Here is a 27778-nt window from a genome sequence, read left to right on the forward strand (position 1 = left end):
CCATAAAATACAAGTTAAAAAAGTTACTGCTGAAAACAACAGGTAATATTCCTCATTGAGGACTGACACATCAATCCTACTAGCAGAGTTGTGATTTATTATGATTTACTAAAATTATGTCAGTATGATCAGATGATTATTTTGAGGAAAACCTCACAATCTAAACTAATCTCACTGGGAGTTTCTGTTTGGTTCTTAAATTGAGATGACTAAGCAAGCATTAATGAATGGTTAGTTATATTCCAAACTGATACTCTGGACACTGTCCAAAGTTGAACAGAAGCCTACAGCAATAGGCTAAGGTATCCTATACTCCTATGTAGTTTCTAAATTGAAAAAAGCCAACTCCGCTCTCATTGTTCTGTAAGAGCTCAATACAACAGGAGTATGATTCAGAAGGTGAACTTACTTCATTCATGGCAGGGAATCGAAGTGGGGCAGAGACCTTCTGCTGCCCATTGACATAGATGTACACAAGGCTCTGACCAAAGGGCCTCTTTCCAGGCATGTGAACAATAGTTATGTTGTGCTGGTTAAGCAATATAAAATAATTGGGTCATTATTAAAAAGCAGCGAAATGACTGTACAGAAATATTTAACTTCATCCCCACTAAACTGGTGAGGAAACCACTTAAGAAAATTAATCCTAAACAACAATAAAATAAGCTGTTTTAAACAGGTTTCATGATAATGCACATCAGTCCTTAAGTATGTGAATAGAAAAAACCAAGGCAGAAACACAATAGCACACTTAATTCATTCACATAGCAACCACAGCCACCTATACTTGTTTTAACTTAATATATAAAAATCTGCATGTTTAAAAGAATCTCAAATATAAGCTGGTTACAGCATTGTGCGGTAACAAATGCTTATTAACATAGGCATAATTTAGCTCAATCAAACACTAATCTACATGGGAATTGCTTGCATTATTTGAGATCAGATCTGTTCTTATGCCATGAATTATTTAAATATAATAGACCATTTGTAAAACAACCAAAAAAATCGGAATTTGACTCCTGAGCTAACAGAACTATCCTAATCAAAATGGTTTTTAGTATCAGATCTTACCCAGAGAGAGTCAAAAAAACAATGGTCAGGTAGCATCACTGTCGCATATTCCCTCTTCGTGCAAACTGCAACCACCAATACCCCAGAGTACGTAATAAACGCTTCAAAACCCATACCGCTTCCTGTAAAAAAGCTACAGAAAAAGACAACAAAACACACAATCAAGGACTTACTTCATCAAAATTACTGGAAATCACCTAACAGTACATTAAGGAGAGAACCAATTTATCCACTTGTCGTTGGTCCAACATTTACTATTTGAAAAGTGTCCTTTTCATTGTGGTCTCATAGCAAGCCACTTTTACAGGAAACAGTGAAAAGGCTGTTCTGAGGTGGTTTTTTATCTTGTTTTGTTTAAGCTATGAACCTTAAAAAAACTTGGTATTATGGATATTGAAACTGTAGACAAGAAACCATTATAATGGAGAAACTACATGCTTGCTTCTGCAACACAGCCTGGCTCAGGTGACAGGTAAAACTGATCCCTTTCACAAACTAAACACTATATATTGCATTCTATAAAGATAAACAGATAGGGTATCATGTGCACAGGGAACAGATTACCAAGATTTGTGCTGTTGATGTAGTTACAGTAACTATACCTATAGAGTTGCTTCCTCTTGCCGCTTTTGCTAGTTGTGCTAGGGTCCACCCGGTCCTGGTCAAGGCAGAGCCAAGCATTGAAAGAAAACGCAGAGCCTGGCCACTTGTGAATTGATGGAACAGCAATTCCAGCCATGCTGTGGTACAAGTTGAAATATTGCAAAGCACTAGCCATGCCCTGCTTTCGGGCCATTGCCAGGATGGCTCGCATCACTGGAACAACGTAAGGGTGAGCTTGTTTTGGTTCCTCAGTCCTCAGGAGCCGTATTAGTTGAAGCAGTTCTTCTGAGCCCATTGACTGGCTCCCCAAAGAGCCCAGAAGGGCAATGAGGTTCTCTGCACAAGTAGAGTGGAGTGCAGAGTAGGACTTCAGTGTCTCAATGATACGGATGACCATGTTCGCATTGACACACGTGGCACGACTCTGTCTGTTAATACAGCAGATTCGCCTCAACCAATTTGAGATGAAAATCTGCAGGTCATGTGATTCTAGTTCTGGAAGCCACTGGATAAGCAGCAATAAGGGCTGGACATTACTAATGCCTAGTATCCCAACAGCCATGTGGTCACCTTCAACAGCCTGAAAAAACAGCAGACATGAAATACAATAAAATAGAGCTAGAAGTACTGTTGAAAAGATGTAAGCATTTTAGTATTCAAAAAAGCACATCTCACCATATTCATGAGTTCTTCCAGCAATTCCCTTGAGGGCTGACCCAGCGATTTCAGTACCTCATAGATATGTGCATAACCAATCCTCTCTTTGAAGACCTCCTGAGGATAAAAATCCCAGTCTCACTAACAAATAAAATGGACAAAAATTGCTCGTCTACTGCAGGAGGTTTTAATTTAACACAATATTAGACACAGAAGAATTAGAATGCAAGAATAATGCAGGCTAGAAGTCTCTTTTCGCTATGTCCAATGTGTAATCTCTAGCATGCTGCAGATGAGAAGTATTTCACTGCAGCATGCAGATAAAGACTAAAAGTTATACTTTAATAATTACCTGTATAAGAATATAATTGATTTGGTATAATAAAAATGTTAGTTCTGTCACAAAATACTAATAGCTTCATTTTTTAATGCAAACTACAGCATGAAATGGTTACACTGAGAATTAGAAGTATTCAGATATTAATCTCTGAGTGAAACACTTTCCTAGACTAGCTTGATGAAAAACCACCCATTCTGAACACTTCAAAAAATTAGAGTTTTCCAGGGAAGCTTTTCTGAAAATGAACTGATTTTACAAAAAATATCAAGATGCAAAAGGACGAATCTGTCAGAAGTGAGGTGGTTTCTCAGGTAAATGCAGAAAGAAATAAACTTATGTTGCAGTGGAAGTACAACTGAAAACTTTACTGACCCTTTGTGAATCACAGCCAGTCCCCACCTCCAACATTCAACTCTTCCCAGGCTTTCCAGAGTCAGTGGAGAAACAAGCACTCTGAGTAATCCTCTGGAGGAGCATAACTATCACTCTGACTGTACTGCAAATAGCAACCAAAACAGATGACTCCCACTCTCCACTGTGCAGCCACATCCCTTTCCCTATGCCAAGACTAGAGAATCATTCAACCATGGTGTGAATCTAATGAACTCAGCAGTCTAAGAATAAATACACTGGTTTTCTGTGGGCTTACCTTCCAGTCAGATTCACAAACCAGCCACAGCCTATCCATTTATCAAATCACAAGAATAACTACAAAGGAAATTGCCAGAGAGGTTGTGGAATCTCCTTCCTTGGAGATATTCAAGAGCCACCTGGACACAATCATGAGCAGAGTGCTCTAGGTGACCCTGCTGAGCAGGAACATTTGACTAGATGACACCCAGTGGTCTCTTCCAACCTCAACCATTCTATGATTCTGCAAAAGTCAGGGGAATGGCAAAACCACCATTTGGACAGCAGTACTATCCTGGGTTAGTTTAAAGCCATAATAAAACTACAACACAGACCCCTACCTGAAAACTCCTGCAAACATCCATGAATTCTACCCCAAATATTCATGCAGCAAATAATGATGTACTTCCTTTACAAAGGTTCCAACTGCTATTAATACTTCAATCTTCCAGTTTTGTTAGAAAGATGGGTCATTGTCCACCCATTAAATGCATATAAATGGATAAAGGATGCTAATCGCTATTCCTATGTGGCAAGAATGTGTGACCACAACCTGCTCATCTTCACTAGCAAGATTCATCAAGATACTGTGATAAAAACACTAACTGGACACAAGACCAAGAAACCTACTGCAAACAGACCTCTGCATAAACTGTTACCTTAGCAGCCGGAGAATTGTGCATTACTGCAGTGAGGGCTTGAATGGTTGAAACTGCCAAGCGGTCTAGGTGCCCCTGAAACACCTGAAAGTAGCAGGTACAGAAGTTATATACTAATATACAAAGACAGTTCAGCTCCAAAATCTATACTGTGCCCTCCTGCTAGGAGGGAAACCAAGAGTTTGTTAACATGCTTCAAAAATCATTTCCCCACTAGGCAAGATTTCATCATCCCATGGCCTACGGTAATTACATGACAGGAGACAACTAGCCACATACTTCAAGAGGAGAGAAGCACTCACAACACACATTGCACTTCAAATATTCTGATGGACAAACAGGTTTTCCTCATGCGTCTAATGGACAACCTCAAGAGGGAGGGAGGAAAACAAATTAGAAACCTCTTGCAGTATGTGTGTGTGTGCTGCTGGACAGTCAGGCACCTGTGTGTGTTGCTGGACAGTCAGTTCATACAAAGTGTTTCTTTTTCCATCCAAGCCCCTACACACCAATACAGCACACACACACAAACAAAACATAAGAGAGAAATTACACCAGCACAGTAATGTGGCTGCCTCACTCATAGCCTCATTGCATGGATCAACATCTTTTTTTCCAAATTAAGCCATCTTTTGAGGTCTGGTGTTTTTTTTTTACCCTGTAATTCTTGCTTATATTGGTATTTCTATGGTGGTTGTACGGACAAAAATGTTGGAACACTATTTCACATCCATCAGTAAATCTAATTAGCAAAACTGCAAACAAACATACTCTGTTTCATCATCCCTGAAATATTATATGCATATCAGACTTATTCTGAACATGAAGCATCAAGAATCAAAGACAGTGTCAGATGTGAAGAAACATTTACATGCGGTTAGAGTGCTGCACTGAGTTTCCACAAAAGCCAAAGCTATTAGTTAGAATCACAATTTGTAATTACCATACCTTGAATTTAGCATTTCTTTACATTTTAAATCAGAACAAAATCATTCTACTATAAAATTAATACAACAATTTGCATTTGAAACTTTACACAGTATTTTGGGAAAAATTAAAGCAACAGGCTATTCCTACCTCCCTGATTCAGCCTGTCCATTGTTTTGTTAACATCTGCTCTTGATAACAAGCAAAAAATCAGGACAAATACAACCACTGAGATTCACAAACAAGGCCCCAGAATCCAAAACACCACAGTGCTGAGACAAAGAAGCAAAAAAGAGGAAAGGGAGGGGGGAAAATCACCACCAGGTTGACAGAATTTACTTGGATTCCATTCATGTACTTCACCTTTTCCTTAAAGGAAACGTAACTGTTGCTCAGTATTGCAAATATCTGTAATTTGAAGCAGATGAATAAAACTGACATTGAATTCAATAAGTTTATCGGAAAAATTATTTTCTAGAGGCAGGGAATATTGGTGTGTGCAGCAGCCTATGTTCATCTTGCTGCAGAAGGCTTAAAGAGGATGGTTAAGGTGAAGCACAGGAATCAACTTTCCTGTGATTGTGTCTTGACTTCAACTGAAGCAAAATAGAGGTTAGGTAGGTACCTGGTCCTCATTCATTTCTGTCAGTAATTTGTTGGCAAGGTCTTTCTCACTCTTGTCTGCCACTTTATTGTTAGCATTTAAAAACAGCTGTTAGAAACAGAGACAAGAACAATGGAAATAATTGCATTAAACAGTTGCCTGCAGCCAAACCTGTGGAGGCTGCCTTGGATTTGAATTTCACAATTAAAAAATAGAAAATATAATAAAAATTCTCCCACTGGTGAGACACAATCCTCCATTACTATCAGTCTTCTGTTGGTCTTACAATACCAAAGATTACATGATATTTTTCCTGAATAGTAATTGCCTTTTTTTTTCCCCCCAGAATTAAATGAAGATTTGTAATGGCTGAGACAAGGAAACAGATCTATCTGGAATTCATACTGGTCACCGGCTTAGCAACTGGGTTTTCATTTAAGGTATGCAACATGACAGGAGGTTCTCAAACATTTACTTGTAAGAAATAAACCCAACAGTGGGGCATTAGCAAAGAAATTGGTGCTGAAGTTTCACCATTTTTGCACTCATGTTTCATCCTAGGTGAAGACTGAAGATACACAGAATTTTTTTATCTTCAAACAGCAAGAGGAACAGAATTTGTGGGGCACATAGTCTTTAGGACGAGTAAAATACCTCTGTCATCATCCTAAGAATCAGAGAGGTTGTAAATAGCCTTACATCAAACATACACCTATCCTGCATCTTCTGCTAAGAAACTGCTCTGAGTATAGTAGCTAGATTCCCGAGCAGTTCCTGAATTTATAAGTTTAAAGCTCAAATTCATAATCAATTACAGTCACTTTGTGTGCAAAGTTTAGCCATAACCTAGTCAGAACTATATATTATCTTTTTCTGGTTTTAGATTCTACTGATCCCTGATCAAAATGTTTTAAAAGTCACTTAGGGGAAAAAAAGAAAAAAAAAAAATTTAACAATAGTTGCCCTGAACGGGTAAGAATTCAGCATTTGTCATTTTTTTTCCTCAGACATTTTGTTTTATTCTCTGCTGGGTAGTCTCTCTGAAAAGGAACAACCTGAGAAATCAACTTGCATAAATTAAGGTAAAACAGAAGGACAACACTCAAGATATTATTTTGACTTACATAGGTGTGAAAGCACATAGAAACACATGTCATTTTGAAAGGTACATTACAGTCAAAAGAACTTAGCATTGCAGAATAACTGTAACATGCCTCAGAGGGTTATAACATTAACAAGTAGAAATAAGAACATTAAACAGAAGCAAATGCAGACATGCAAAAAAAAAAAAACAACCCTCATTAGATTTTTCATATGGGTTACTTCAGTTCTGATAATACATGTCAAGTAGAAAAAATATATTTTCATTACAATGTCCATAAGGTATTAATTCTTCTATTTAAAAGCTGTTTAGAAACTATTTTTTTTTAACCAGGCATACTGCTAGTGGTCATTGTGCTTTGCTTAGTCTGACCTCTCCAAGAGAATTTGACAGATGAAAAAAGATTCAGGGCCAATAACACAGCTTGTTAAGTGATTTTGTGTAGAACAAGCACCTCCTGATACCTCTAAAATACAGTCCCTCTTCCAGATGTGTGACAAAAAGCAACATTCAGACCATCAAAACTTAACTAAACACTTAAGTTTTCTGCAGATCTCTAACCCTAGAGCATAGTTAAGGGAAGACAGTTTGCCCATAAGTATTATAACCTGTAAATATAAGGGAGATTTACATTTTGGAAGATTGTTGAATTGCAAATGACTAAGAAGTATGACTAGAAGTCTGGCCTTGAATATCCTGAGTTCTTTGGGATATCCATAGCAGAAATAGTGGCATGGATTTCCTTTACCCCTTCTTTCCATGGAAATTTTTTGCACTTCAAATTTGCTGAAGATCCAATAGCTTCCCGAGTTTCAGGTGTGTGTATGGACTCTCCCACTATGTGAAGAACATTTTTCACACAGCTTGCTGTTGAATCCAATAGCAAGATTTTCATAGGTAAAGAAAAAAAATCTAGAAATAGAGTCTCCACCCCAGCTAATAAGAAGAAATCCTAATTCCACAGCTAAATTCATCTTTGCTTTCTGGCTTTGAAAAAGAATAGAGACAGAGTATATTGGAAAATAAACATACAACACCTTCTCAGCGTCCATCCTCTCCCCACTTCTCATCTTTAGGATATTCTAATTGTGAAAGGATAAAAAATTCCCACCACATAGCAAACTGGCAGCACTGAGTGACTATCACAGGAAAAAAAAAATAAAAATTAAAAAAAAAAAACCCAGAAGCAGAATAAAAATAAAAGGAGCAGGTTGTAAAAATAGAATAGCTGTTCCTGCCTTCTCAAATTCCACCACTTGTTTATATAAGAACAGAAACATGGCTAGAGCCTCCATGAATAGGTAAACATCACACTGCTTAATGATTTAAGGAGAAACCAAAAGAGAAATTTCTTATAGAGTACAAGGTCAGTATAAAAATAAGCGCAGATTCCCAAACAGAAGGAGGAGAATGGAAAGGTCATTTATCTTCACGAGGAGATAAAAAAAAAAACACTACAAACACATTTGAACACTTCAAGTCACCTGGCATTCTGCCATTGATTATAGTTACAGTTATAACACAATCCAAACACATTTATTTTTAATTAATCACTGCTCTGAAGTATGATCTAATAAAAAAATCTAAATGGATTTGAATCAAATTGCATACTATAGCTAGCATTAAATGAGCTCAAAATAGCTACGCTACCAATGTATCACAGACAGAAATACAATAGTCCACAAAGTTACATCATATCTATGTTCTTCTGCACAGGGAAAAATGAAATCTACAAAGCAATCAGTGGAAGACACTATCTTGCAAATTATCACCATCTGGGACTGAGATGAAAACACAACATCTATGTAAACACTAAGTCCTATGTAGAAGGAGAAGAACAATTGAAGTACATTTGTAACAGCTTGAGCTTGTGTTTTATGTCAGCTACACAAAACTAATATTTTGAAAAAATTACCAGGCAGACCAGCAAGGGTTTCAGTTTTTTCTAATGGAAAAATATGCTTCCAAAATTAGAATTCACACCTCCATCTGGCAGCAGTTGTGACTTCCTAGCAATCCAGTGACAGAATATAGAAAACAATACCAAAACAAAAAAAAAATGCCAACCCGAAAGATTCTTTATGGAGGTTGGTTCCAGTAAGAACCTCAATAGATTTTAGAGACCAAGAGGTGTCTGTGAAGAGACTCAAAATAAGCATTCATTGTTTTAACCACAAGACAAACAACAAACACCATTATTTAATTAAGAATAAATATTCTAGAGTGACTTGAAACTTTCAGATCTTTCATAGCATTAGTGGCTCTAACCATTCCAAGTTTTAGTTCCAGTATGCAGACACTATAAAATTGCATTTAATTCAGAAAGAAAACATAAAGTTAATAAATATACCTGCAGTATTACAAGACAAGTTTTGTTAAAAATATGCTGATAAGGAAAAATTTACCTTGCAGTTCTGCAACAGTCGAATGAGATGCTCAAAGCAGTTACTGTTAAGGAAAATTGCCTGCAGAACAGGCCTATCTGTGCAGTCTAACATGGCTGTGACGGTATCTATAAAATTAAAACAGAACTGGCATCAAAGACAAAACATTTCCCAACAAATTTTTTTTTCAGCACATTACATAATAAACATGGGGGAAAATTATACAACAAACTATGTTTTGTGAATTCTTTGATCAAGGATAATGCACATGTTAAATACAAAGCACTAGGCCTAAAGCTAAACATTTTGATGCTATAAAAATTATCATGTAACCCACTATTTCTGAAGAAAAATTCAGCTACCAAGTATCTTTGATTGCTCCAGGGCGCTGTTTAAAGTCATTGCTACTTGTGAGTACATAAGCAGCCTGTCTTTTATTTAAAGCACACGAATACTTGCTTCCTCATGAAGCAATTACTCTGGAAGTTTGGGAAAAGAAATACCTTCATTTATATTTCCCATTTTGTACATCAAAGTAGAAAAAAATCCCAAATCCTGAATTCTTATCCAGTGACTTAAACCCACCGTTTCAGACCATCACTTTCAGCCAATATTTACAACAATGCCATTTGAAAAGTGAACAATCACCAAACAGCCACCACAGACCCACTTTACTATGCAATTATAGGCTGATGTCAGCTGTTGCCTAGCAAAAGGGTTTTGGGTTTTTTTTTTGGTTTTTTTTTTTGGAGTGGGAAGATTTTGTGGGGTTTTTTTGTTGTTTTTGTTTGTTTGTTTTTCAAATGGAGACTGGCAGTACATGAACCTTGACACTCTGGTTAAATGGTAGCCATCTGATAGTCTCTTCTGTTGTTTTGGGTTTTTTTTGGTAGTGAATGATTAAACAAGAACACACCTAAAGTGATGACAATGAAGAAATGTTTGCAATTTTTGGATTGCTCACCCAAGTGAACGTTTTTTGGTAGACATTCAGTTATACTACTATCACGGTTTAATCATTACTTGCTTTAGAGTTATTATGAAGAGATACTTAAAGGAGCTGAACAATTGACTACTCACTCAGCATTTGGATCTGTAGTGCTATGAACCTGCTCTCCCACTGCCTGCATCGCCTTGGATTAGGTAAAGCTGAATGGTCTGAATTAAGCAACTTGAAATAGTTCTCCAATATTGTACTTGTTTCCACTTGCCGCTGGTCAGAACTGCTTGTTAGAAGGATATGGACAACTTCTGTCAGGCACTTCAGAGTCAGCTCTGCCTTCCTGCTCACTTCCTCAGGGTTCCTGTCGTCCCAGTTGTCACAGTCTGCTAAAACACGCATCAAGACTTCCATGGTGGCAGGAGATACTGCTTGAAGAGCATTCCTCTGAAACCCATGGGGTACAGAAGTGATTAAGGAACTAGTAATAAATAAAAATCAAACCTCTTCAAACCAGCAGTTTCCGAGTTGAATCATTCAACATGCATTATTATGCCTCTTAATGCCCTGTAATTGTTAAATATTAAACAGTCAACTTGGATTGTATCGACAGCTACAGACGAAATGCATCCCATCTTGTTCACTTTTTCGAAGAGAATGCATAAAGGGAAAAAGATATATAATTTAAATGCATGTTAAAAATTCTTATAAAGCAGCCTTGATAAAATTCTAATTCTAGGTAAAGCTGCACTTGAAATTTCATTCTAGATCATGAGATTCATGATACTTTAAAAGCTTTGAAAAGAACATAGTAATTTGCAAACACTTGTCCAGGCCCCAAATGCATTTTCCTAACCTCTCTTCCTGGGGGTCTGACTGCATAACCTGAAGGCTACCTTAAAGCTGCGGCAGGAGCCCAGCCTTCTAGAGAGCGCTTTGGCACTTAAGGCGCTCCCTGCCTTAAGGAGCTTCATTCAAGCTGTGGTTCCCAACCTTTTATTTGCCTGAGCTATGCTGCAGCTGGGCCTATGCCAGGCCACATACTGTCTTGAACCCGACCTAGTGTGTTGAACCTTGACTGCTCAGATTGACCTTAGACCTGCCTCATCAATATGGATGGGCTGGCAACCACTGACTTAACTGACCCTAGTCACCATCACGAGACCAAATCCCCACCCTGATGTGCTGACCAGATTTCCTGACTTGATCTCAGGCTTCATCACTACAGAGTTGTTTAGTGATCTAGGCTGGCTGATCCTGGTTACCACCTCCAGACCTACTCATATCCCCCTGTTCAACTACAGTGAGACTGCACCTTTTGCCAGTGAGGTCAACTGCCTCTACGTGCCTGGTCATCATGCTCAGTCACATGCTGCCTTCTCTGGTGGACCTGTGCCTGGCTTTGCTGCTCCCTCTCTTCTGGATCATTGTTTGCTTGTGACCTGACTAAGTAGCACATTACAGAAGTCAGCCAAGAGAGTGGATGTTGGCTTTGCTGATAACGAACATTCTCTTTTCTTCACATCTTCACATTCTTTCAAAGACTTTAAACAGCTTCCAAGCTATAAAGGCCCCACGCCTCTTACTGAAACAGCTTCTACCATTGGGAAGCAGGCTAGATGAATTTCACATGTTGATACAATACTTGTATCTCTGCAGACAGAAACTCCTAATCTAGTTATTCACATTTTTTTCTTTATGATACGAAATTATTACAATAAGCTCATACGAATGCATGGTTATCATAGACAGCAAATTCCTACTGTTATCTGAAAGCAGGACCTAGCTTTTCGCATTTAGATACTATTGAACACAGAATTACCCTAAACTTCATAAGACAAACAGACAATTCATAGTTAATAATAAATTTTTCTCATTTGTGGGTTATGGAGTATTTATAAGCCTTAATAAACATGCATTTGGAGGCTTCAGCACCTGAAAAGAGTTCAAAGCGTCCTTACCTGACCACCAGCCACAATAGCTCCAAAAAGATGCAGCAGGCAACATTTTAGGCTTTCCTTGAGATGTTCACTTTCTTGAAAGCATTCTGATTGGAGTATATAAAAAGGAGGAAGACTCCTTACTTTGGTCATATAAGTTATAGAAAGTTTTTCCTCTCAAAAAAAGAACACCAAACAAAATAACAACAAAAAGCATCTCCACTCCCTGCCATCATGTAAAGTTTTATTTAAAAAGTTTTCAACTATATAATCTCCACCTTCTTTCACATAAATCAGACACAAATACATCAATTCCAGCATTATCAAAGTAACAACAAGACCACACTTATCACGAATTCACAGAGCCAGACCTTCAGGTTGCATAAAACTTTTCACGCTGGCTGGCAGAACTATAGACAGAACAGCTGTTGAGCTGATCCATAATGTAACATGATCCCATTTTGTCCATACTAATGGGAAATAGGAGGACATGTTAAAATGCAAGCAGCTAGCAAGCATGACAAAAGCTAGAGCAATTTTGGCACAGAATATCTAATGCTATAATGCAGTGCAGGTAGCTCAATAAAAACAGTCTCTGAGCTTGTTCCCTTTATACCAAACTTCCCGGGGAAGCCTATGCAGGCCTGTAACCTTTCTAGCAGTAGTCTTTTTAAAGGCCATTATCCTGCATCTCTTCTCAAGCCATATCTGATATAAATCAATTATAAACAGCCTCAGTAACTCTTCTTAGAAAGAGATGTAACCTGGATATTGTTGCTATAGCAGTAACGCTAGATTCAAAGTAGCTGCAACAAAGTACAAAGGATTATTTTATTTGGAATTAACCAAATTAACCGAAACTTCCAATAACTTCATGAGGTAGAACCAATAATGACTTGGGTTTGCAAAACAGTGAGATTTTACACAAACAATAGAAACTGAAAATGCAAGAATTTTATATTCATTAAAATAATAATATAACCTTTAAGGCAATTACCAATTACTGGCAAGTAAGATTTCTAACTATATACTGAATTAGTAAGCCTGTTTGAGAAGAAAATTGCACAATTATTTTTTAAATCTGGTCTTCCAAGGAAACAATGCTTAGATGATCACAGTTATAATGGTAGTCCCACCATTCCCATGACTTACAGTCTCTGAATCTTTTGGGGAAACTCGGACAAATTCAAAAGAGCAGCACCCAGCAGATTGTGAGTAAATTGTTAGGGTGGGTAGACCAAAAAAAAAAAAAAAAAGCCTCATGAGTGCTGCCACAGCAGAATGCCTAAAGCACATGCTTTGCAATTTCTTGTTCTGACTCTGCCAGTTGGCCAACCAGCAGAGCTGTATCTGCCAGCTAATTAGCACACTTGTAGCTCAGCCACAGTATATAATATTTAAGGGATATAGGAAGAACCAGGGTGCAATGCACTGAATGGGGAAGAAAGAACCTGCAGATGATATTCCTCAGAAACAACCTTTAGAGAGGGTTTCCAGTACTCTGGCACTAAGATAATGGCATTTTACTGGCATCTGCTCTTCGGTCTTTTGGCAACTAGCCTATTTTATGTACATAGAGAGAGAATCTCAAGGAACAGGACGAGTATGTGACTCGAACCTAGAGAAACCAAATTCACAAACAAGAACAGAGCCTTCCTTTTTTATTTCCAATTAAAGCTGAGTTGATAGCTGCAAAACAGATCAATTTCACTTATACCCCAACTTCAGCATATTCCTGCCACCTCAATTCTATTGGCACTTAGCTGCTTCAACTCTGTTGTCACCAGAAATTTGGTGTGCTAAACTGGGAAACTAGCTGGGTACCCCACTTTCCCAAGATTTAAGTACAGAGCATGCCACGTAAGTCCTCCTTTTCCACACAGCCAATCTGTAATGGTGAGAACACATGAATTCCAAAGCAGCCATCATGATATTCAATGGCTTAACCAGAAAAAAAAAAACAAAGAAGTTTCCCAAACTTTTAGTCCAAGGAACACTTACTCACTGGATGGCACAGAGGTGCCTTCTTTCTAGCTATTAAATCATATTAACATACAAAATGCATGAACATTTCCCTGAGATTATTTTTCCATGTGAGTTATCATTACAGTTGCTACAGGGATCTTACATTCAATCGCTGTATGTACCCTAATAAATACAGAAGTTGGCAATTTAGAGAACCAACCCTCTTCAATTACATTAGGCAATGAAAGAAAGTCTGAAAACATCCAAGCTTTCCAAGATGAGCAAGAATGGCAAGGTGATGCTCAGAGCATGAAACAAACAGACAAAGCAACCCACTTCATTCAGCCTCAGAAAGCAAGCAAGGTGCTTTCACATCTATCAGGCATTCTTAGGGGAAAGGAACTTGGAATCACTAAGTTGATTCCTTTAACAATAACTATTTTTAAACATGCTGTGAATGATACTTACGGTAAAAAAAAGGGACAAACTCAACAGTGAGAGAAGCTGGTTTATACTTCTGTCTGCTCTTCTCAACCGTACTAAGGAAACGTCTGCAAGTACATTCAAAAAAGATACAGAAATCAAATATGAGACCATGGGTATATGGTATCATATACCATATTATATGATACTATAAAAAACACTACCAAACACTACCAAAAATCAGGAGTTACCTTTCACCTACAGGATCAAGAAAAATAGCATAGTAATATTTTATCCTGAAAAAATTAATCATAGCTAATCCCATATTTACTGTTCTACTGCTAGAAATACCTTAGCTCTATATGGTTTAGATGCCAGCAAGCTGTTATTTAGTCCTTGCTTACTGTAACTAAGCTACCAGCTAGACTGCCAAATTTCTTAAGCATGCAATTTGAAATGGACACAAATCATTATTATGGGTTCATTGGAGGAGGAGGGAGCAGAATGACATGACAACACCATCAAATTAAAGGGGTTTAATTCTACTGATACATTTTTGAAAAGGTTATAAGTGTAACACATATATACTGTGATCTTCAATATTTTCTTTTGCCCTAATTCAACCAGGTCTGCCTCCCCATCCCTTCTGGCATCCCTGTTCCACCAGTTTACAAAAATGGGCCTGTTTCTGAAAGAAGAAAGCAATAGAAGGACCTTCATGTTGGTCAGTTACAGCCAACGACCTCTTAGTATATCCTTGAATTTAATTTTGTTTTAACTCCTAGACTGCTAGTAAATATAACTTTAGAAAGGTATTTAAGTCATATCCAGTTTCAGAAAGCATAATACTTTTCTGTGGTGTGATTATATTGATTCATTGCCAAAATCTACACCTTCACTGGTTGTAAATTTACTTATTTTGGGTACCTGTTCTCTACCTAAGATACCATGAAATGTGTTGGTACTGCCTACATGACATCTGAAATCAGTTTAGCAGTATGCTGGCATGCCATATGTGAGAACTGGTATCAATTCATGCTCTGTCCTAGAAAAGGGGAATTCTCATGTTGCACATTAATACCAGAAGTTGTGATCCCTACATGCTCCTTAAAATTTTGTGCACAATAATTCAAGCTGTTATTGAGAATACTATCCTCTGTTTCCATAACAGCCTCATAAAACCTGCAGTCCGTGCAGTATTATGGCATACTGCCGGTTTCAAGCTACAAAGAAACTCCAGCAGCCAAGGTAGACAGCTCATATCATTTCCATTCTGTTTGCATGATGTTGCACGCAAGTGACTTGCTGCACAAATGCAAGTCACCAAATGTATGTTGTGAGAATGGACCTGATGTTTTACAAGACTAGGTAACATGAAATATGATCTCTCTATCCTTTTAGTTATTTGTATGCACAGGTCTAATATCTGATGCATGTCAAAATGGTCCTGATGGAAATAAAACTGAGGACCTAAAGGAAAAGCAGCTCTGAATAACAGCAGCAAGGGGCAAGCAACAACTTCAGCCCATGACAACACTGCAGAAAAACATGTTAACTATACAAAACTATGTACATTTAACATTATTGCCATCAGTTTGGGGCTAATAAGGGAGAACTGTGCAAGAAAAAGATCTCTCAGAAATTTGTAAGAGATCTCTGATCCTCAGTTATAGGATATAAAGTGAATCACTAGAAGGTTCAACGGCCAGGCCCTGTACCTAGAATGACAGAAATTAGGCATCGCCAAAAGCCCATTTCCTGGCTCTCTACACTTTCCACCTTACAAAAAGCATCACAACTCAGCTTTCCACTAAATTAAACAGGATTTACTGGTACTCTTAGGATATATTACTCTGACACCTTTGGTGGCAATGAAGTTCAGTTCCTAGCATGCCTGCTTCAGGATGTTAGTTTAGGTAAAAAAATTATTTCATTAATGCTATTCTAAAGAGTGTGTCTTTGAGGGAAAAGAATCCTTAAACATACTATCAAGTGCTCAAGGCTATCAATTTTAACAGTTGTAAAATGTAGTAATATAGAGGTAACAACTTTTTTAGTTTGATATCAGGCAGTAGTTCTGTCAGAAACTTGACATATTGTTCATCTAAAGTTATCATCAACCACAGTATTTATAACCCTGTTCCAATCCACATATACCCTGCAATTCGCTGCCTCCAGTTTCGATATGGATCGTAGAGGCTTTCACAAAAAGCCAATGCATGTCGCACAAATTCTTCTATAGGGGTCTGATCTGCCAGTTCTTTTTCTTTTGTTTTGCTTTTTAACTGAGGAAAAAAAAAAAAGCAAGCTGTGGTCAGAAGTTGAAAATTCATCTTGATCACCTTCAGAACAGTTCTGAGCCCATACATTGTTTCCCACACAACACTAGTATTGAAAAAGTGGATCATATTAACAGGAGCAGGAAGTATTGGATGGCAAAAATTGAGAACTGTTAATCACATACCTGTTGAATGTATAACGTAGTCATGGTGATAACATGGTTAATGTATGAACACATCCCAATCTCTTCCACATTAGCCAAATTTCTATGAAGACAACATAAAAACCACAGAAATGTACACAGTGTACCATTTGAGGCTAGTTCAAACGATGTCTGTTTTAGCATTCTGTCTATAACTATAAAAAAAGTATAACAGCATTTCAAAAATACTTGTCGTGTACTGAATGTACTCAATTGTTTATTTCTGTCACAGTAAGAACAGAGCCCACAAGTTTTCTTCTACTGGAAGGAAAAGAAAGGCCCCAGTCACTCTGCTGTAGGCCAATTCTATCTGGAATTTGGGGTTTCAAAGGTTAAGCAGATTCCCAGGACACTCTAAATAGAAAGCTCTGAAATGGTATCTGAAAATAAAGACAGCAACTTCCACTTCTCCCACATTACTTGTGCATAGACTTTCTAAAACTTTAGCAAACACATTACCCAGAAGCATTTATTCACTTTAAAGTCTCCCAATGAAAACAAATATCTAATAAATTATTTTAGAACATAAATAAATCAAGAGCAATAAGGAAACAGCATACACGTTATTTCTCAGTCTTGAGAATAAGTCACAAAGATCAGATACTGAAGTGATGACATAAGGAGAACTTGACAGCAATTAAAGACTGACAATAGCTTGTACTTCAGAGGCATTACCACCACCTACTCAGCTTATATTTAATATTCCAGGAAACAAACACTGCCCTACAGCTTTTATATTGTTTCATGGGAAGGAGAGACAGTGGTCTTCAAAGCTGCTTCTAATATTCCTCAGAAAAGGAGATCCCCTTCCTCTCTTAATGCAGTTTATAATAGAAGACTGAAGAAAGGGAGGACTAGATCCCTAAAACCAGTTTATTCACCTGCTTCAACAGAATTACAAAATAAGGCACAAGTTTCAGAAGGAATCCAGTTGCATTAATAGTGTAATCAGTCAGTTTCTTAAGCTGTTTATGGAATTACAAGCACGTCAAGAATGTGAAACAGTTCTTCCTGTACAATTCTCTCTCAAGTTACTTCACACCCGACACTTGTTAAGAGTCTGTAATTTCTTTTAAAAGTACTTCTTATACCAGGTACACCATATCTTGAATTCCCTTAGATATATCTTATGTGACTACAAGGATATCCATTCTATTTCTCATGGCAACCATTACTGCCAAGATGACTCCCTTGCTTCCTTCTCTTTTTTATTCCCTCTCCCTTTACTTTGAAGACTGTGAGAAGTGAAATTTCTCCATTTCTCCTGGAAAGTGTCAAATCACATTGTTTGCGTCATTACAACTTCTATTTATTGGCTGTACCACAATTTCTTTAACAAAACAGTAGCGCTGCTGAGGTAACAATAAGAACAAATACCTGCAAAGGATGATAAAGAATTTCACAAGTAAAAGTGAGAGAGCCTGCTGCTGCTCTTCTAGTCCATCTGACATTTTCTGGACACACTGTAGCAGCTGGAGCCTGAGGACCTGAAGAATGTTATCAGGAAGCAGTGATATTCCTGGAGGAATGTCATCCACCCTAAAGAGAAAAACCACATACAAAACCGTTAATCATGCAAATGATATGCTACCAATCAATTTAAGGTGCTTATGTAATGTTCCAATAAGCCTCTAAAAGAAAGGTTGCTGAACGGATGGTTCACAAACACTTCCTAATGAACCAAAAGGAAAAGCCTGGTGGCAATATGCCACCTTGAGCTTCCTCTTCCCCAGCAACAAACTCCACTGAATAAAAAGGTGTTAAAAATTCATTAACTGGATTCCTCAGTGCTCCTCCATGCAATGATCTGCCTTAATTGCCATGGAGAAATTGCATGATTTTCATCAGGTAAATGGGTGGCCTGGGAAATCCCTAAATAAGGAAAGGGATGGCCACAATGGAATGACACATGAAAACTAAACTCAAAGGGAGTATTTTCAACTTTCTACTGAAGATTAGGTGCCCAAATAAATGAGATACCAATTATTAAATAGTTAATGAAGCCCAGTTGGTAGACATCCACAGTGAGCTTCGTGTCTTCCTCGCATGCATTAAAAAGCCATAAAAGCTAAGATTAAATACAAAAAGAAAGATGTTCACAATAAGATTGAACAAAGGAAGATGTGAAAACCAGGGTCTGAATGTGCAAGAGAGGGAGCTCTCAAAAATCCGAGTCTTGGCACACCGATTTTGCATGAAAAAAAATCACCCATCCTTATTAGTTTCTGGATATCATTAACCCAGGAAATAGGGATTTTTTTCTGCTATTTAATTATTTTTAGGAGTCAAAAAGACTGTTGCATTGCTGTTAAAAGTAACAACTCTCCCAAGGCCAGACATGGCCCTGAAGAACATGAGGTATTCTTGCCTAATATTTTTACTAAACTGAAACATCTTTTAGAAATACACTAGTGAGAACCAAAGGAAAGAAAGAAGAAAATCACAAAACCAGTATTTAAGCCACTAACCCAGTTACAGCCACATAGAAACCCACTTTCATCAACAGTATGGAAATATGTAGGAGTGTTAGAACATTCTCTTGGGTGAATATTGTTTATCTACTGTTGTACATGCTAAAGAGTTTGCCTCTAGCATCAGCTGTGTAATCGACACATTCTCTATGAAGTCTACATAGGAAAATGAAAACACAAGCAGAAGCCTTACAGCTTACAAAAGCCTTACACATGGCTAAAGTTGGGGAAAATTACAACAAAAATTCAGCTAGCTCAAAAACTTGCTAATGACACTTGCATATGTATATCCCTGTAAGAAGCAGCATCAAAAAGTGTGGGGAAATGCAATGAATGACGCTAAATACTGTGATACCACTTATTTGCAGGAAATGGGGAACAATACGTCATTTAGATCTTAAGTTGAAAAGGAAGCTTATGCAGAAGGGAAGAACTGACACCAAATTTAGTAAAACTAGACAGGTGTGACAGCAAGCTCCCACATCCTAGAAAACAAGTGCAACCCATAAATATACAAAGGATCAAATACTGTTGATTCCTTTGCCTCTTCACAAAGTTGTGCAATTTGCTTTTCAGATCCTGAGATTCAGAATCTTCAAATTTGTGTTAAAAATTTCTGAATTATTTACAGGGCCTCAGCTTTAAACTGATAGAGACACTAACCACAAAATTAAAAGCAACTGCTTTTTTCCAACACAACTGCCAAGAAAGAAATCTCAATTTCTGTGACAGCAGCTTCATCCCTCAAAATGCCAGCAGATCCATACCCTCTGGGACTATGAACATGGCTCCTCATAATCTGCTAATTCACCATATCTCTGTATTAGGAAAACCATACTTTTTGACAGCTGAAATTATATATGCAGAAGTAATTTCCCTAAAATGGCCATCAAGTCTTTTTCAGTAAGATCATAAAATGCTTTACAAGAGAGCAAACTGCATACCCTTCATGCCTCATGTCCCAGAGAATGTTTTCTCTGCAGTAGCTGCCTGACTGTGCTATTGCACAACCCATGAGCATTTACTGCCTTATGCAAGACTGACACAAGAAATACTAAAATTGAATATACTACAGAGTATACAAAAAATTATAAATGTTCATAAATAATCAAACTTTTTTTCATCTTGGAGCAAATTACCACTCTATCACCACAAAAATGAGGAAGTTACATTTGTGGACATGTAGTTCTAATTTTTCCCAGCAAGGCTACTTGTGTGAACTAAGTATTCCAAAAGCAGGCAAGCTTAAAACCCCCATAAATCTCAAAAACACATATCTTAACGGACATTCAACTGCTGGTACTCTACCTCACATATGAGGAAGACCTTGACACATTTGGGCTCTTTTTGTTTATCATTTCCTTGCATTACATTAACATTTTGCAGCAATGTAAACTGCCATCTCAGGTGTCTGAAAGGAAGTTAAATTACTCTCTGAACTGTATTCACCTATTGCAGCTCAAACTCACACTGGCACTTTCAACCGCTCCTCCACCAGTGTTAAGCCCTTTGGAACAAAGGGCTGTAGAAAACCAGGCTTTACTTTTCAACCACCACGAAACCATGTAATCAGCATTCCCATCATGATTCCTGCATCATTTTTATATGGGTTTGAAGTCAATAAATTGGTTTCTATGGTACTTTGCATGAGCTGCCTTTAAGCTGCTTTACTTGAGATCATGCAAACCAAAAGCAGAAAAAGAGCATGAGAATACTCTGGAGGCCTTTGTTGTTTCTAAAAGCATTAACCCAAATGACAATTCCTCACCTTCAATGAGGGGAAAAAAAAAACCCTCCCACCAGCTGGCAAAGGTTTTATCCTTTTCACAGTAAACACATATAAAATGAATAGTAGAGAAAGAATAGGCACTATTAATCTTTCATGCTCAATGCTCAAAGCCATCAGCATACCTATTTTTACATTTTCAGTAAAATCACCTCACCTTTTCAGTAAAATCATCAAGAATACCATTAATGAACCATTACATTTAAAAATACAGGGTATGGATGGAGCTGTATAAGCCTATAAGCTGCATAACTGTATAAGCTCTACTTATACAGTCAAATCATACCACTGGATACACTCATCCTCTATATTTAGAGATTTCCCAATTCTGCACTATGTAGCATCTTTCAGATATCCAAAGCAGATTTCAGGAAATTATATAGTTTAATTTGTAGAAGAAATACTCTTAGCAGTTAAACCAGCATCTGACAGTGCCAATCAAAGAGTCCTTCTTTCAAGAAGGAAAAAAAAAAAAAAAAAAAACACAAAACCACTAATAGTTTCATTACAATTCTTAAGTGGTGTTTTCTTGTATGCTACAAAAACCACATATGTTTTACATTGACACAGAACTTCATGCCTGTCTTCCAAAAGGTTAGTTTTGTCCAGCAATCTGTACAAGCTTTCTTCTCCCTACACAGTTTCTCATTATTTCCTGGCATTTGCCCTTCAGTACATCAGGTCATTCAGACATGCAGCTGTAAAGCATACTAAGATTCATCTAGGGAGAAAAAAACCCCAAGTATTAGTCCACTCAGTTTCTCATTTACAAGCATTATGCATTATTTCCAATATCAAAAGACAGAACTACTTATTCAATAACTGGGTTTTACTGGAGTTGCTCGAGTGTACAGGTTCCTATGACCCAAAGAAAAGACTCACTGGAAATCAGTATTTGTTGGCTCCACACTGACCTACTTCTTTTCTGTGGGCTTAGTAATATCAGTTCCACAATGCAAATGCCTGCAATATAAATTGACAAACTCCAGAAAGATGCCACTTCTCACACACCTGGTTATCTCATAAATGCCAATAAGGGCAGAAACTGCAATTATTTGTTAATCCTAATATCTGCTCTCAAAAAGTGTAATTCTTATTACAGCCATAAAAGCACAGGACTGATCTGCCTTCATCCCTGTATTGTTTTGATAGGCCTTCTCTACATTTGTTACACAAATGAGTCTAAATCCACATGGGCCTATTCTTCCAGCCTAAATCACTAATCCTGTCATTAACCTCAGAAAAATACACTATTTTTATGCTCACTAAGCCATCATTTAGCACAACAAAGATGCTGCTATTGTTCTGCACAACTAAGCTTCATGTGTTTTTAAGTTGCTGTAAAAAACCATCACTAAAAAAAACAAAACCCAAAACTCAAAAAACATCAACAGAGAGAAACAAAAGAACTCTTGAGAGCTTTAAAGTACCAAGGCATTCTTCTCTTCCATTGTTCAGATTCCAACATTAAGTAGTATGTTAAAGATAACCTGTGCCAAAGGATAAAGCTTTTTCTTTAACACAGTAAGATGCATTTTTGACACTGCAAACAAAACAGATTTTAAGAAAGAGTACAGAATTAAGTCGAAAGTCTTGCTTCTTGGTAATTGCACTATATATTTTACATCCGTATAGGCATTATGCAGAAAATTTTAATACAAAAACCCAATAAGCCCAGTTTTTATTCACCAAGATCCAGATGCAACATTCTTTATTTCCTTGTTAACAGTAGAGGCTATCACACTTCAAACAGGATCTGATCCAAAGTCCATTAAAGAATTTCCATTGATTTCAACAGGGCTTGGACAGCAGCCATCATGCAGGGAGAGCCATTCTTTGCGTTCAAACACCAGTAGCTGTATCAGCTATAATACTGACACCACTTCTCATGATTTCTGAATTCCACAGCTTTTGTTCTTCCTTAAAACCCTTAGTTCATGCAAGCATCTCAAAAGCAAAGAGAAAACATCCAGTGCCTAAGTTTCTATTCCTCATTTGCAAAGTTAGTCTTCAAAACACAACCCTCAGAACAGAGTGAATTCAAAATACTAAATATGGAACTCAGAAATTAGACTTCAATACCACCTCACGATTATCTCTGAGAACTTGTGGTAAGCAACATGACTGAAGTCAGCAATATTCTTGCCCTGAACTGAAGTCTTCATGATTATAAAGAAACCACTTTAAAGCGTATCATCTGTACATATTTAAAAGGTTTTCAATGAAAGATTCTGATATCTTAGCTAAGCATTTCATCTCATCCTTACTTTTAAAGCAATCCCTGAAATAAAATTACAAACCCTTTGCCTACATTTTACTTCTCTTCAGTCACTGCTGTACCAAGCACTAACACTGACTAATAGTATTTTATATGCAACATTTAACGAATACTTATTTAAAAACATGCACAAGGAACAATATTTCTATGAGCAAGAGCAAGTGAATACTCATGCCATCTCCTGATATAATGCAAATACCAGTATTTGCCTAGTTTCATCATTCCCTTCCCGATTTGACCTTCAAAAGAATGGGAGTGCCACTCAACAACTGAAAAGTCTTTCTTTTGTTTAAAGGTAGTATTGACATTGAACAAGACTGGGCTCTCAGCCAGGTCTGTTTCAGGTATCAAAGATGAATGGGTCTGTAATTCTACATACCGAGTTGGCAGCTTCTCGAAGTCCACATCCAGAAACTGTTCATAGCTAGAAACAAAGCTATCCAGCCACAGCTTCAGGTAATCTGGATCTTTCTGCAAATAAGAAGAGAATGTTAAGCAATATTGCCCTCAGGAAAATCTGTCAACAACTCTGAAAAACTAACTTGAATGGAAAGCTTTCCTTTAATGCATTTCAATGGGAGAAAGGAGGGAATATGCAGATTTTTAGAATTAAAATTTAAAACCCAGTGTCCTTTTAAATTCTCAGCCATGTGGTGCTGATGTGACATTTTAATGTATTCATTAGTTCATGTGTTTCTACTTCCTGGTACCAGTGCCAACCAAAGCATTTTAGCTTCTCCCCTACACACAGCCAATCTTTACATACTCTCCAGAGTAATACATATCAGGTTTACAAAACTACTAGTATATTCTAGTCTAGATAGCATAAATGTTAGTACACCACATTCTTTATCATTTATAAAATTAAGAACTCCAATGACAATCCTAATCACAAAATAATTTGCTTTTTGCTTCAGTCATTGATCAATATGGCAGCTAGCAGCAGATCAGAGCCAGACTGAGTGTTCCAAGAGACAAAGCAGAACTTGTGACTTGTATACCAAATATCTACAAAACAAGATAAGAATTTAAATTTAGACTTCCTAGTTGTTCTTTGTAGAGTACACAGACTCTGTTCATGACCAGCAGTTCCTCAGGGCTGGGCACCATTGACAGAAGGGAGGGTAGATACTAGACCACGGCAAGTCACCACAGGAAAACTCTGTCAAAACATGCCATTTGAGATAGTGTCATTTTAGAAGTCAAGCTGCTTAATTTTCAAAAGCAAGCTGCCAGACCATAGGCAACGTATTCGTCCTCAAGGACTGTACAGTCACAGCCATTAATACACACCATGCAGTCCCACATTCTATGTTATAAATAATCTTCAAAATAACTTTCAAATATTTGCCTGAAGCATTACAGATTTTAAATTGCTTCTGATATGCTCCAAATTTTATACGAATTTGCAAGAGGCTTCAACCTTTTTGTTCATCCTTCTCGTTTCCCTTTTCTGTATCTCCTTCTTTTTGCTTGTTGCCTTTATGTTACCACAGATATTCCCTAATAGCCAATTATTTCCCTTCAGTGTTAAGACCAAAGATTAACCTCTGAATAATTAACACACACAGTATTCTGGGGCTATATCAAGCTAACAGAAAGAGTTGCCAAGACAGACTGTCCGACAGAGTACTGTCAGTGCAAAATTGGCAGTACAAAGGAGCCTCTGGAGGGGAGGGCACGCAGAATAAAATAAAAATGGGAATCCAGAATCTGAAGTGCTGCAAAATTCTTCTCAGAGCATCTTCCCACATCTTTGAAGACATGGGAATCCCTTTCTCATTCTAGACTTCACCCTTCCCCATACTCTCAAAAATCACTCCTAACTCAAGCAAGAAGTGTCAAAAATACCCTGACACAATTTACCTCACTATCACTATTAATTATATATGAAATGTGTTCAGATACTGTGACAACAGCTGTCAAATAAAACCCTCAGCTAGATACATACCTATTTGCTTTCACTGCCTTTAACGCATATTCTTGTTTATTTTTTCTAATTGTCTTATTTTTCCTTCTTCCACATTAGTCCCAGTTTCTCCCTCATTCATATTCTTTCTTCCTCATCTCCACTTTATTCCCTTTCGTTTTTTTAAGTCACCACTCCTTTTCTGTTAAAAATTTGTCAAAAAAGTATTATGCCCTGTAAGTGTAGTGTAGCCTTGTCCTCATGCTTAATAGGTATAGAACTACCAAACAGTTATCTTAGACACACACCTAGTAACTGCCTTCAGGATGCAACCACAACCTACAGAATGAAGCAAGCTTTGAGATAGAGTATAAATTCAATGCTTCCAAGTCACCTCCACAGAATTAGACAGATTATTTCAATCAGGTGAGTACAGAATATTCATTTCAAAGGTTCAGAGATAAAACACCTTGAAAATCAAACTAAAAAATGGGCAAGAGGTAAGACTTACTAATACCTAAAAAGAATGGGCTCAAAGTAGCAGATGTTGTCTGCCGACACTAAAGCTTTTAAAAAACTGTTTCATATTTAAAGCTTTAGCATTCTTGTAATTCACAGCAAGTTACTTTAGCCACATACAAACTATTTCACAGCATCATAAAGATGAGGAAAACCAGGATATGATTTTACCAATTACAGTATAGCTCAGGCTACAGAGGACAAAACAATACCACCCATAGCAAAGTAACCAACAGCAATTTTGCCATATGCATGGTTCATGTCCCTAATGATAATGTGCAAAACTGAACATATTTGACTTTTACCTGTTGAACAAACAGCTTTTTCTTGGCATGAGCAAGTTCTCCTTGAAATGTAACATGAATTACTAAATTGATCCTATTCATATTCCCAAACTAAATTTGTTACCACAGGTAAGGCTCGCAACTAGCTGTTGACAATAAACTTTTGTAGGAAATGTCAGATTTTCTTGGTCGCGTATCATGAAGGAAGTTGTGCAAATAATGTCATTATGAGACTTAAAATTGCATTAACAAAAGACTGTGAATGAGAGGAGAGGAATGGGAGGACAAAAGACAAAATTAGATTAAATGCCTGCTTGCTCATTTTTAACAATATAGCCTAAATCAACTTCAAGTTTAAGATTAAATTAAGCCTCCTTACCCTTAAACTATAATGCCTTTGCAAGACTATTAGTGCAAGAGAGAAGACTGGCAGACAAAATATGCAATAGAAAGCAATTATGTAGATGGCAAGAACAGGGCACTGATGTTATAAAAGGCTAAATGTTTTTGCTCACCTGTAGCGCACATACTACTCAATTCACTTTACCACTGAACTCCTCCCAATTCTGGTAAAAACCAAGAACTGTAGTATTGTTTGATCATTACTTGCAGCACAGTATTTAACTCCCTTGTACCTCAATCCCCTGCCAGCCTATTAAATACATATTATTCCGAGCTATTAAAATAATCAAGCTTTGATATCAAATTACAAGGTAAAACTACTGGAATGTGCCAGTAGCAAATTGCTTACACAACAGTTGACTCATTCTGAGTCAAATCTAGGGAGGCACATCCAGGCAATAGCACTTGGGGAAAAAAAAAAAAGAATAACAAAATTATCAAGGTGAAAAAGCAAACAAGATCACTTAGCAACATTAAGAAACACTAATAAATAAATCTCCATTATAAACCACCTAATAGAAGAATGCCACCTTTCCAGAAACAAATATGGAGACTTACAAACTAAGAGTACATCATTCCAGGAAAAAATGACCCAATATTCAACAGGTTTGCTACAGACACATAAATTATTTCAAAGATGTTAGAAACTTCAGTTAAAATCAGCTTTCAAACTTTGAATCTGGCCCAGGTTTTCTGTTTTCTTTATTAGCAGCAATCAGCCCAGATCCGATGCACCAGTCACCTGTGGAAAGCTACAAGAAATTTAAATTTTACTGAAGCAGTTTTAAGAAAGGAAACTTACAATGGTACATGTTACCCATGGCAGAGTATACAAATATGTTGATTCCTAAAACATAGCTAAACACACACCTTTCTGAAGACCAGCCTAGAGTGTTTCAGATGCATCTTATACTTTCCTAAACCAGAAGAGCGTTGGTTGAGGATAAAAACTGACTTTTTATATTGGTTTACATTTATAATTTCAGAATTAAACCAGACAGTAGTAATGGGTATCAGCTGCTTCCTGCACCATGTACACCGCAATTATCCTACCCAGCACCTTTATCTTGAACTGAACTTTTTTTTGAGGTCAGCTGCTGCCATCTAATATGAAGTTTACGTTCAGTGGATTTTAGAATCAACCGAGTTCCCTCCCTACCCACTTTTTCAACTATTCTCTTTTTTCCCATGACAGAAATGGTAAAGCACATTAACAGCAGAACACAAATTGACCTAATTTCAACATGAACATATTTGTGTTCTTCAATGCCAGATCAATTTTCCGAGCCAGTATATGCTGCAATCCAACAAGTATCTGTGTTACCACATGGCAGAAGATAGCATTCCATGTGTACCGCAATACTACAGATCTATGTTGCTACTAACAGATGTCTGAACA

General features: G+C 37.3%; 1 protein-coding gene across 5 annotated transcripts in view; it reads right to left on the minus strand.

Moving 5' to 3' along the window:
- NBEAL1 (neurobeachin like 1) overlaps nucleotides 1-27778 on the minus strand; it is a 79463-nt gene that overhangs the window by 38612 nt on the left and 13073 nt on the right. For 3 of the 5 annotated variants that reach the window (XR_008972451.1, XM_057411708.1, XM_057411707.1), the window contains 14 exons: nucleotides 23645-23736; nucleotides 18108-18269; nucleotides 16713-16794; nucleotides 16406-16533; nucleotides 14294-14376; nucleotides 11882-11967; nucleotides 10061-10367; nucleotides 9002-9108; nucleotides 5516-5602; nucleotides 3964-4047; nucleotides 2353-2451; nucleotides 1677-2257; nucleotides 1075-1207; nucleotides 410-529 (listed from right to left, as the gene is read on the minus strand). Coding sequence is in view for 4 of the 5 variants with exons in the window: in XM_057411708.1 (XP_057267691.1) it covers nucleotides 410-529; nucleotides 1075-1207; nucleotides 1677-2257; nucleotides 2353-2451; nucleotides 3964-4047; nucleotides 5516-5602; nucleotides 9002-9108; nucleotides 10061-10367; nucleotides 11882-11967; nucleotides 14294-14376; nucleotides 16406-16533; nucleotides 16713-16794; nucleotides 18108-18269; nucleotides 23645-23736 (2151 nt within the window). In the remaining variant the exon portion in view is untranslated. The remainder of the gene's footprint in view (nucleotides 1-409; nucleotides 530-1074; nucleotides 1208-1676; nucleotides 2258-2352; nucleotides 2452-3963; nucleotides 4048-5515; nucleotides 5603-9001; nucleotides 9109-10060; nucleotides 10368-11881; nucleotides 11968-14293; nucleotides 14377-16405; nucleotides 16534-16712; nucleotides 16795-18107; nucleotides 18270-23644; nucleotides 23737-27778) is intronic. The other 2 variants (XM_057411711.1, XM_057411710.1) reach the window with 1 other exon arrangement.

Source organism: Pezoporus wallicus, unplaced genomic scaffold (assembly GCF_028554395.1).
Source record: "Pezoporus wallicus isolate ANWC-B61680 ecotype Strahan unplaced genomic scaffold, APGP_CSIRO_Pwel_v1 contig_6732, whole genome shotgun sequence".
NCBI classification, from domain to species: domain Eukaryota; kingdom Metazoa; phylum Chordata; class Aves; order Psittaciformes; family Psittacidae; genus Pezoporus; species Pezoporus wallicus.